The 12,049-nt window shown below is 39.3% G+C and overlaps 2 protein-coding genes across 4 annotated transcripts; one reads left to right on the forward strand and one right to left on the reverse strand.

The window, feature by feature from the left end:
* Positions 1-278: 278 nt before the first annotated feature.
* LOC112290480 (uncharacterized) lies at positions 279-6,192 on the forward strand. Of its 3 annotated transcripts, none has more exons than XM_090255309.1 (10): positions 279-417; positions 1,600-2,367; positions 2,495-2,702; positions 2,818-3,188; positions 3,270-3,804; positions 3,922-4,460; positions 4,591-4,907; positions 5,025-5,242; positions 5,354-5,565; positions 5,686-6,192. In XM_090255309.1, the coding sequence occupies exons 2-10, from the start codon at positions 1,867-1,869 to the stop codon at positions 5,878-5,880; spliced, it is 3,096 nt and encodes a 1,031-aa protein (XP_090111435.1). In that variant the 5' UTR covers positions 279-417; positions 1,600-1,866; the 3' UTR covers positions 5,881-6,192. The 3 variants fall into 3 exon arrangements, with proteins under 3 accessions (XP_090111435.1, XP_024392525.1, XP_024392526.1); XM_024536757.3 differs by lacking the exon at positions 279-417 and adding an exon at positions 433-893 and having other exon boundaries at positions 5,683-6,192; XM_024536758.3 differs by lacking the exon at positions 279-417 and adding an exon at positions 517-893.
* A 768-nt stretch (positions 6,193-6,960) lies between these two features.
* Positions 6,961-7,861, reverse strand: LOC112290481 (eukaryotic translation initiation factor 1A). The gene has a single exon (XM_024536759.3). It carries the CDS (start codon positions 7,708-7,710, stop codon positions 7,273-7,275), a length of 438 nt encoding a protein of 145 aa, XP_024392527.1. The 5' UTR covers positions 7,711-7,861; the 3' UTR covers positions 6,961-7,272.
* Positions 7,862-12,049: the final 4,188 nt, after the last annotated feature.

The raw sequence follows: 12,049 nt of genomic DNA on the forward strand, positions 1-12,049 counted from the left end.
GTGTGTGTTGCAGAGTGCAAGAGCACAGCTTCAAGCAGACTCAGACACAGACACAGATTGACCTTTGAATGTCATTCAACCTTGTGGGAGGAATTGCTTGACAAGTCAAGAGCCCTCCAAAGCAGCAGCAGCAGCAGGAAAATAAATAAAAAAATTACAAGATAAAAACTCAAAAAGCAGAGTTTCACGATTGCAGCAAAACATGCTGAGGAGAGAGAGAGCGAGCGAGAGGCGGTGGAGTCCACGATGGCGTGAGGAATTCGAAGTCACAAAAGCGGAAAGGCAGAGGTTCTTTGTCACGCTTAAGAGGGATGGATAATTACGTGGGTCTTACTTCGACATGAACGTCTTAATTAGCATTTACAGGCTATGATTTGACCCCAGCTCGTCCATGAATGCTCTGAGTTGGCTCTGGAGGTGAGTGACAGTCCACCAGCCTCGAACACTTCCCGCCGCTGAAGATACTCTCCTCCTTTCCTCTGTTGATTTTTGTATTTTATATTTTGCTCACTTGTTTCTGCACGAAGACGTTTTCAACCCTTTTAACGTGACATGGCTTGCGATTTCTCTGTGTTTAGTCCCCCTCTGCATAGTTTCAGCATTTGTGAGGAAATGAGGTGAGGAAAACGCTACGTTTATGGTTGTTGTGGAACTGGTTTTCCTGCACTTTGCCATGGAAGTGCAGAGTGTTTGAGAGGTACATGTTGCTGGAATCGACTGAGCTTCAGTAGGGGTTTTCCAATGTCAGTTTTTGAGAGCTTGCGATTCATAGCATAAGCTTGCAAAGAGGGGGCGTGAGACGGAGCTTAGAGGTGTCTAGGGGTGGTAATTGAGAGGCGCTGCACGCAGAGATTAACAAGCCTTGGCTGTCGTAGCTCGGCAGGTTGGCAAAGGTGAGTGCACTATCATTCCTGTGCTGAGTTTGCTGCTTGAAGGGCTTGAATCAGGCGGATGGTAGCTGATTTACATACCAAGGATCAGTTGACAATGGCTATTGTGTTTGATGTATTCTCTTTCCTATGAGCGAGTGAAAACGTCCGGTGAGATGGTGTTGCCCGAGGATAAAAACACTCCGCGTTTTGTAGAGAGTAGCCGTCAACATAACGCCTGTTAGTCTCCTTGCTGCCTGGCCGTTTCCTCGTGTATGATAGCTGTTACTGCAAACTACGCATCTGGTGCGGTGATTAGCAAAGGTTTCAGCAGTCGAGAGGTTGGGTCGAGGAAGATTCACTTTTAGAACGTCGCGGCACTGTCGAGCTTTTCCACAGTGCATACTGAAAAGTATAGCACACTTCGCAGTAACACATGATTTCTTACACAGACTTCATTGTCAGAAAACTCAATCGTCGCAGTGCTGTTGAGTGTGCCACGCGTGGTTTACAACTATCGGTATCTGTCAATGCAGCATTTTTTTTGTTGTGGGAGGACTGGAAGCTTTTAGATAGCGGCCCCACATCGCCTCCCACTCACTGGTCTCTCTCTCTCTCTCTCTCTCTCTCTCTTGCACAGGAGCGTTGTGTCATTCTAGTGGTGGGGTCTCACCACCGTATACGAGACAGTTCGATTATTCAATCGCCATGTCTGGTGGTTTTTTTTCAGGTGGGACTCACAGCACTGGCTTCTCCGAGCAGGTTGATCATTGCGACTCTGTATTGCCCCAAAAGACGGTTGTACCTTTCACGTGGAGGATTCACCAAGGAAAGCCATCTCCTATTCGACATTGACAAAAAACTGATTTGGCATCACCAAGATAACAACAGTTTCGGTGTGGCATCACCTTCTGATGTGGCTAGCAGCCTTCAGCAAGGTTGAGGATTCCTTCAGGTCGCAGGCTACCGGTACAATGCAGAGCATCTGAGCCTTATAATGCAGAAACAGAGCTTGAGGATGGCGCTACCAGAAGCAAGAATGGTGAAGATGGAGAGACGCAACTTCCATATAGTCTCTGCCTTCATCGTGTGCATTCTTGTGTTGTCTCGAACTATGGAGTTGGTTGCCAGTGACCCCCTTCCGGAAGAGGGTCTCGCACTTCTGGCGATGAAATCCAGCTTCGCAGATCCCCAGAACCATCTTGAGAACTGGAAGCTCAACGGTACAGCTACGCCCTGCCTGTGGACTGGCATTACATGCAGCAACGCCTCGTCTGTTGTGGGGCTGAACTTGTCAAACATGAACCTCACAGGGACGTTGCCCGCTGATTTGGGGCGTCTTAAGAACTTGGTGAATATCTCTCTAGACCTGAACAACTTCACAGGCGTGCTGCCGGCGGAAATTGTAACTCTCCTCATGCTGCAATACGTGAACATCTCTAACAATCGTTTTAATGGTGCCTTCCCTGCCAATGTTTCGCGGCTTCAGTCACTTAAGGTATAACTCAGTGTTATTCTGAACACACCCCCTTTTGCCCTCAAATCTCCCCCTGTGAAATAAGCTGAGTTTGTAAATTGTGGTTCCAACACAGGAAGTAATGCACACGCCTCTTGAAACTTTGTAGGTGCTGGACTGCTTCAACAACGATTTCTCAGGATCACTTCCGGATGATCTCTGGATCATTGCCACCCTTGAGCACTTAAGTCTTGGAGGAAATTATTTTGAAGGAAGCATTCCTTCTCAGTATGGATCTTTCCCAGCTCTCAAGTACTTGGGCCTCAATGGCAACTCACTTACCGGACCAATTCCTCCTGAACTTGGCAAACTTCAAGGTACTGGACTTACTTACTATCATACTTAAGTCAGCAACCGATTTCCTCACAACCAATGTAATTGTGTTCATTTGCCCATATCTCACCAGGCGTGTATACTGTTTGCTGGTGACAGCACTGCAAGAGCTCTACATGGGCTACTTCAACAATTACAGCTCAGGAATTCCAGCCACCTTCGGAAACCTAACCAGCTTAGTGCGCCTTGACATGGGTCGATGTGGCTTAACTGGCACCATTCCACCTGAGCTTGGTAACCTCGGCAATCTCGACTCCATGTTCCTGCAGCTCAATGAACTCGTAGGTGTCATCCCAGTGCAGATCGGGAACCTTGTGAATCTCGTTTCGCTGGACCTCTCGTACAACAATTTAAGTGGAATCATACCCCCAGCTCTCATCTACCTACAGAAATTGGAGCTTCTAAGTTTGATGAGCAACAACTTCGAAGGGGAAATACCGGACTTTATTGGAGACATGCCAAATTTGCAGGTAATTTCGAGTACCCGCCAGCCTCTATTAGCTGAACTTCAGCTTCTAAACGCCAATTAACTCAATTAACTCGTGCTTCAGGTTCTTTACTTGTGGGCCAACAAGCTAACAGGGCCAATTCCAGAGGCGCTGGGGCAAAACATGAACCTAACACTTCTGGACCTTTCTTCAAACTTTCTAAACGGCACAATTCCATCCGACCTCTGTGCGGGACAGAAGCTACAATGGGTGATTCTGAAAGACAACCAGCTCACAGGGCCCATTCCAGAGAATTTCGGCAACTGCTTGAGCCTTGAAAAGATCCGGCTCAGCAACAATCTTCTGAATGGGTCGATCCCGTTGGGTTTGCTTGGCTTGCCCAACATCACCATGGTGGAGATTCAAATGAACCAAATCATGGGACCTATTCCATCGGAGATTATCGACTCGCCTAAGTTGAGCTACCTTGACTTCTCCAACAACAACCTTTCGAGCAAGCTGCCAGAAAGCATTGGCAATCTCCCCACCCTGCAGTCGTTCCTCATTGCCAACAACCATTTCTCGGGTCCGATCCCGCCCCAGATCTGCGACATGCAGAGCCTCAACAAGCTTGATTTAAGCGGAAACGAGTTAACAGGTACACAGTCAGAGCGCATTCCAAACCACTTGCATAACTCTTTACCTTTGTCCTCTTGTTTTAAGGGTTTCCTCCTTTCATCGCCCTCATCGTCGTTGTCAATGCTTTTCCATGTAGGACTCATTCCGCAGGAGATGTCAAATTGCAAAAAGCTGGGATCTCTCGACTTCAGCCGGAACGGTCTGACTGGAGAAATTCCTCCTCAGATCGAGTACATCCCGGACCTCTACCTCTTGAACCTGTCGCACAACCAGCTCTCTGGACACATCCCTCCCCAATTGCAGATGCTTCAAACGCTCAACGTATTCGACTTCTCATACAATAACCTCTCAGGACCAATTCCACATTTTGATTCCTACAATGTGTCTGCCTTTGAGGGCAACCCCTTTCTATGCGGTGGTCTCTTGCCGTCGTGTCCTTCCCAAGGATCTGCTGCTGGCCCCGCTGTCGACCATCATGGGAAAGGAAAGGGAACCAACTTGTTGGCATGGCTGGTTGGGGCGTTGTTTTCGGCTGCCTTGGTCGTTTTGCTTGTGGGCATGTGCTGCTTCTTTCGGAAGTACCGATGGCACATATGCAAGTATTTCCGACGGGAATCCACCACAAGGCCGTGGAAGCTAACCGCGTTTTCGCGCTTGGACCTTACAGCTTCGCAGGTGCAGTGCTTAACACGTCCCTCTCAATTCGATGCTTCAACTATATTGGAAATAATTTTCAAATCCAACTCCGAATCCACCTTGCATCGCCAACCTAGTTTTAGCGTAAACGGTTCTGTCAATTGTGCAGGTGCTAGACTGCTTGGACGAGGAGAATATCATTGGAAGGGGAGGAGCTGGAACTGTGTATAAAGGGGTTATGCCCAACGGGCAGATCGTGGCGGTCAAGCGGCTTGCAGGGGAGGGTAAGGGTGCCGCACACGACCACGGATTCTCAGCAGAGATTCAAACGCTAGGCAAGATTCGTCACAGAAATATTGTGCGGCTTTTAGGATGTTGCTCAAACCACGAAACAAATCTTCTGATTTACGAGTACATGCCTAATGGAAGCCTAGGCGAGCTCCTACATAGCAAGGAACGGTCGGAGAAGCTGGATTGGGAAACAAGGTACTGCAAACAGGACCCTCAGCCCTAAAATCTTCTCCAGATCAGTCTGCTACAGATTCATGCAGAAATTCGGTTTGGAATTGCATCTTAGACTCGAAAATTCTGTGTTGGGTGCAGATACAACATCGCAGTTCAAGCAGCCCATGGTCTTTGTTACTTGCATCATGATTGTTCCCCACTTATAGTCCATCGGGACGTCAAGTCGAACAATATTCTCCTAGACTCAACTTTCCAGGCTCATGTTGCCGACTTTGGGCTTGCAAAATTGTTTCAAGACACTGGCAAATCCGAGTCTATGTCATCAATAGCAGGCTCATACGGCTACATTGCGCCTGGTAAACTTCACGATTACCAGCTGTAGTGCACTCAACCAGAATTGTAAAGTTGCGTAGAGACTCGACGTCCCGGAGTACTAATTTAGGGTGGTGCATGAACTGCTTGCGCAGAATACGCTTACACCCTGAAAGTAAATGAGAAAAGTGATATCTACAGCTTCGGGGTGGTCCTCATGGAGCTACTGACAGGTAAGAGACCGATTGAAGCAGAGTTTGGGGATGGGGTTGACATAGTGCAATGGGTGCGCCGCAAAATTCAGACTAAAGATGGCGTTATTGACGTGCTGGACCCAAGGATGGGCGGGGTTGGTGTTCCGCTCCAAGTAAGAAAGCACATACTTTATCCTGTACTTCGTTAACAGTTCCTTCTTAAATTCCACTCGGTTAGGTTCTGTTGCGCATGTTCATGCTCAAACATGAGGGTGGGATTTGGCTGGTAGCAGGAGGTGATGTTGGTGCTCAGAGTGGCGCTACTCTGTTCCAGCGACTTGCCAGTGGACAGACCAACCATGCGGGATGTCGTGCAAATGCTTTCTGACGTGAAACCAAAAAGCAAGGGAAGTAGCCTGGCTGATTCCCGCGAGTTGTCAGCTCCTGATGCGTTTAAGCCTCAGGATCTGAGGCTGGTTTGTGTATGAGATGGTCGGCATAGTAAACGAGATGTGTCACTCTTCTCACTCAGAGCTATGGACTCCAGTGTGGATCGATACAAAAAGCAAGCAGACGAGATGCGTTTTGCACCTCCAGCCGAAGAGGTTAACATTATCAGATTTTAAACCAAACTTGTACTATAGTAGAATAGGCGTAAAATTCAAAACTACAGGTACCGTAGATAGAATTTTGTGAAGCATCATCTAGCAAAAGAAGGTCTCGTGAAGTTAAAATGGGTCTGCCAATTTCTTCATTTACTGTACCTTCTTTGAACAAAGAAACTTAAATAATTCCCGCAACTCTAACAGACTGTCTGGTTGTATGAAAAACAATTATATTCGCCTACTTCAATCACGTACAACTGAACAATATAAGAAATCCTGAGCTACGAAAATGCTCCAAACTCTACGCTGCAAAGTGAGGTAAGTACAACAATACTTGTCAGCACATAGAAAAGCTATAACCGATCCTGGTCACACAAAATCCTAACTAAATGCAGGCCTATTCTCTTCCCCTTTCGCCTCAAGGAAGAGTGACCCTCGCAAATCTCCTCGTCTACCTAAAGCTAATTGAAAGTGGTCACCTTTCAATTCAATATTACTCAGCATACAGTACATCCAGCACTACTTCCAACTCGCTTCATCACTCGATCCCGGGCCGGCAAACTCTCAACAATTCTACACTCTCCAAAAACCGCACTACACTACGATTCATCTAAGCTGCCACATCTACGACACCCTGCCCCTCCAATTCACGTGATCCTACATCATTCCGCCAAGCAACACAGCCCTGCGTATCCATGACATGCCTCCAACTCATGCCCACCCACTATTCCTCACCCTCTCCATGCCCATCATTTGCATTGCACTGCACTCACCAAACCATCCAACAGCCCCCACGCCCGTACTTTGACTCGCCGGGCTGGGCCTGAAATCCGATGCAAGACACCACTCCTCACATCATTACCGTCCATAACCACCATACATTAAGCCCTTGTGACCAAAATATTTTTGTCTTTCTTAACCCCCAAAACTCTGGCATCAAATTGCGCGAAATCACACCACATATACAGAATGCACGCACATTGAATTTTTCAATTGCCGTATCAAGGAGAACCGGTGAAGGTCTTTACACCGCAATCCCAACCAGGTCAAGCCCAACATAGAAAACTCCACTGAATCCTCACAGAAACTTCATGAGCATCAAATCATTTGCGCTCTCATTCGGCCTCTTCGCAGACTGGGAATCTCGCCGACTTGGCCACAAGGGCTTCATCTCTATGGCTACTAAGAAAGACAAAAATATTTAGGGTTTCCGCCTCCGTCCCACGCGTTCCACTGCACACGCCCAGACACACAAGACCACTAATAATCGTTCCCTCAAATCTTGTCGATGTCTTCGTCCTCGAATTCCACATAATCGTCGTCGCCGCCACCCTCCTCGTCATCCATGCCGCCGGCAATACCCTCGTTCAGACGCACGTTCTCGGGCAGCTCGCTATACGCTTTCAGAAGCCTGGCCTCGTCCGGCTGGTACTTAAGAATCACGTCCGCCTTGTCGTCCTGGTAATCTCTCAGACCTACCAAAATAATATCCCCCGACGCAATCCACACCTTTTTGTGCATCTTCCCGCGTATGTGGCACAGCCGCTTCGTTCCATCGATGCACAGCGCCTCGCACCGCCCGTTGCCGAGCATCCTCAGTACCTGCGCATACTCTTGCCCGTCCTCCTTGAACACCAGCTCCCGCTTCTCGTCCTCCGCCTCGTTCTTTCCTCTCTTCCGGTTCTTTCCTCCCTTTCCCTTATTCTTCGGCATCCTGACAAATTCCCCTCACACGCCCCACCACAAAATTCACCGCAAACTCCAACCCAACCTTGTTCAACAGCACGACGCTCTTGCTCACTCGTTCGCTTGCTCGCCTGCGGCGCACACACGGCTGCAGCAGGCCTGAATATACTTACTGGCTGTAGCGGACTCCTGACGCAAATGACAATGCGAGCGGGCCGCCTTGTGGGCACCTGATCCCGCGCCATACGGGCCCTGTAACCGTCGTCGGAGCCAACCACTGCATCCCAAAGGGTGCCCATGACCGCAGCGATGCTTCACATACAAGCAAAGGGAAGGGTTGTGTGGGAGCTCTGAACTGGGCTGCCAAAAGCAATGCTCATGTGTGAATCCCTCCAATTTCCGATCCTCTCCCTTTGTGCTGTCCCATTGCTCCCCTTTTTCCTATGGCCCTTCACTACTTGGTCAGTGAAACTTATGATGAGTCTGGGCGTGTTCCATGAGTTTGACATGCTTGTCGCCCTTCATTGCTCACCTTGTTCTGCTTGAGGCTGAACTCTATCTTGTAGCTCTTTACTTTAAGATATTGGTTTATGACAAAAAAAATTTTAGAGAATAGAATTGATTGCTTTGAAATATGAAATTCTATTTGGTATGTATAGTCTATGGTGGCAAACTATTGTTATTGCACCCAAGGAAGGATCATAATAGAAAATAAGAATAGAATGTAGCAACCTTTACTTTCTATCATCCTACATAAAAAAAATCTTAATTATTTTAAATCTTCAGTTAAACATGTATTTTGGAACTATTTTGCATAATATGGTAGAAAAAAATATTTAAATGTAAGGTTATAATTGGCATTTATATGTGAATCCCACCAATGCATCTTAATTGGTGGATCTATTATAAAATAAAATTTTATAAGTTGTTTAATTATAAAAATATTAAGATTAGAATATCTTTTTAATGATTTATATATTTATTTGGATTTAGAAGGTTTTATATGTTAGATGAGTCCTATTAAGTGAAGGTTATTAAATTGGAGTCTTAGAAATCTTAGAAAAAATTATCTTAGTTGGTTTTGTATATTTCTTATAATTATAATTTTTAAACCTTACAAGAGTTTGCATTCATTTAATTATTATTCAAATGTATTACCCTATTTTTACTCTTATAAATTTAAGTTGAATATTGAAGTAAAAATTAATTTCATAGCATAAAAATCTTGTAGTTATTAAATAAAACTAAAAAATATGAGAATAAATAAGTATTAAATTATAAAAGAGTTATAATTAATTTTAAAATAAAATTATAATAACATAAGACTTATTTCTAACTATACATTCATTTAACTTAAAATTTCCATATGATTTTATAAAATTATTTTAAAAAAATAATTTTTTTATGTAGATTTATAAGCCATATATATGATATATTTAAAGATAAATATTTTAATAATATTTTAATTTATTCGAAATTATTAAATAATAAAATTTCTAAAATATAAATTTTTTAAAAATGAGAATTTATTTAATCTTAAAATTTTATTTTTATATTATTTTAAAAAAATTAATCACAATAATTACTTAATTGATTTATGTTGTAATTTTTTAAATATATTTTTATATTTTTTCCTCCATTAATTTATTTTTTGTACATTGAAATCATAAAATGATACATATAATTTAAAATCTAAAGATTTTTTTCTTATTATTGTTTATATATCTATTTTTAATTAATTTATGATATTTATTTGGGCTTAATCTTTAATACAAATATTTTACTAATATTTGAAAAATAAATAAATAAAATTTTAATCTAATATATATATATATATATATATATATATATATATATATATATATATATATATATATATTATTTTATTCCTAATTTTTTTTTTTATGATTATGTAATATTTGTAAATGTTTAAAGTTGAAATTAAATTTTTTTTGATTATTATTTATTTTAAAATTAATTTAGAAAATACCTTTATATTACTAATTATATTGATTAAAAAAAAACAATATAGTTTTACATGCACTAAAAAAAAAAGATCATATAATTTTTCTATTAAGATTTGAAATAATATACACAAGCAATTGTGGTTCTATAAAACTAAAAAATGGTGCATATAAAAGCTTCAAAGAGTTTTAAAAATATACCTCAAGCACTTACTAAATAATATGTATATCAAACTATGGTAGGTAGTGTTTATTATTCTTTTGTACTAAATAGAAGTAGAATAATTTTTATACACCTCCTTGAAACTTCTAAAGAAATATATATGATAATATAGTAAATAAGCCCATTATACTACATGCAATAGCTTAAGTAAGATACAAAATATTTATATACCAATCTTTATTTTAATTTAAGTATTGTTAATGTAAAACAAAATCAAATATTGTAATACATGTCTAAATTATTTAAATAAGTAGAAGAAAGTAGAAGATTGTTTGATAGATAATATTTTCTTTAAAAAATATTGAAGAAATTTCTTAGACATGGATTTCTTAGATATTGATACTTTTATAGATATGTTAGGTTGCTATTAAATCTTGTTTAATAATTTTTTAAATTTTAGGAAGTAATATTATAAGTAACATATATTTAATACTTGGGCCATAAGTCTTGTGATTCTTGAGAAGCTTCTACAATACTTTCTTGAAAGTTAATATATAAAGAGGTAAAAATAAGGCCATCCTCAAACTTATAATTATCTTTCTTATATTCTAGTTTGAATTCATGACTTTCTAACTTCTTTATAATTAGTATTTTTATATCATACAATTATTTCTTCTTTTTTTATTTTCTCTTTCACTAATATAAGAATATACTATGTTCTTAATATTATATTTAAAAATATATATAATATAAATAATTAGAATTAAAGATCTATATATATATATACTTATCATTTTTTGTCCTCATAATAATGGAATTTTAAAAATCTTCATCAAAATTTATTAAAGATCTAATATAAAAAAGATTAAGTTTTGTCTTTGTTTTTTTAATTTAAAAAAATTTATTCCGACTTTTTACGCTCACAACATTTAATTTTGGATTTATTAAAAAAAAACTTCTAAATTTTAATCTATACTTTTTTCTTTATTTTTTTATTTTTTTATTCTACCTTATACAAATAATCTTTTATGATAGAAAGTTTTATTATTAAATTATTTTTTCAATAATTAAATAAGAATAAATAAGTATTTTAAAATTTTTTTTTGTATCTTTTTTATATAATAAAATAGTGACCAAATACTCAAATAATAGAAACATCAAAGTAAATAAGAACAAAGTTTTAACTTCATCATTTAATTTGATATCAATAATTTTTAATTCATAAAAGATCTAATTTGAAGATATTTAAATGATCTAACTTATTTCTATTTTTTTCATATATAAAATATATAATTATTACTTCAATCAAAATCAAGTTTTAAATGACCTTATCATTTCTAATTTTTTGTCATATAGGATATTACTATATAGCTTTTTAATTAGATATTAGAGTGGTAGCTCAACAGATAGAGAAAAAGAGGAAAGCTGCAAAGCAGCAAAGCATCCATAAAATATTTGCAATAATATTAATGCAATAGAAAATATGTTTAGCTCAATCAACACACCATATTTAACTAAGCTCTAATTCTAGCCTATAAACAATATGAGATGCCAACTATGAGTTACTAGAATATGTAACTAGGTCTTGTTTACATCCTTCTCTTTAATCATCTATAGTACAATGACTAATTTTTTATGAACTTTAGGTACCATGAACAAGAGCATAGGACATTACTTTTCCAACTAACAAGCATTGCCGTAATGCTAGGCTATACCTTAATGTAAGGTAGTGATGGTTGTATTCTTTTTAGAATAGTTGTTTTTGAATAAGCATTTAAGAAAAAAACATGAAAGACTGAATGTACCTTCATAGATGTGGATAGTTCCAACCAATAAGCTATTGGATTGATTTTCTTTTGAATACAAAATGACTCTAATATTCAGTAGTTCAATTTATTGCAACACTAATTAGTTTTGATATTTTGTCAAAGAAGCCATTTTTTATTCCTAACTTAAAAAAGTAGAGAATTCTTTTTTAAATTTTTGTGAAGATACTTTATAAGAATCTTGAGTTGCTTATAAATAGACCTTCAAAGTTGTTTGAAGCTATAACAATTGTTTTACAAGTTTTTAGCTATTAGATTTTCATCTTTTGATGTACATAATAAATCAAGCTTTAGATGGTAACCATAATTGAAATAAAATGATATTTTTTGAATTGACATATATAAAAAAAGAGCCTTTTTATTTCTTCTCTAAAAATTACCTTTTTATATTAGAAAAAATATGCCGTCTTTAT

This window comes from Physcomitrium patens, chromosome 13 (assembly GCF_059467195.1).
Source record: "Physcomitrium patens ecotype Gransden chromosome 13, ASM5946719v1, whole genome shotgun sequence".
NCBI lineage: Eukaryota > Viridiplantae > Streptophyta > Bryopsida > Funariales > Funariaceae > Physcomitrium > Physcomitrium patens.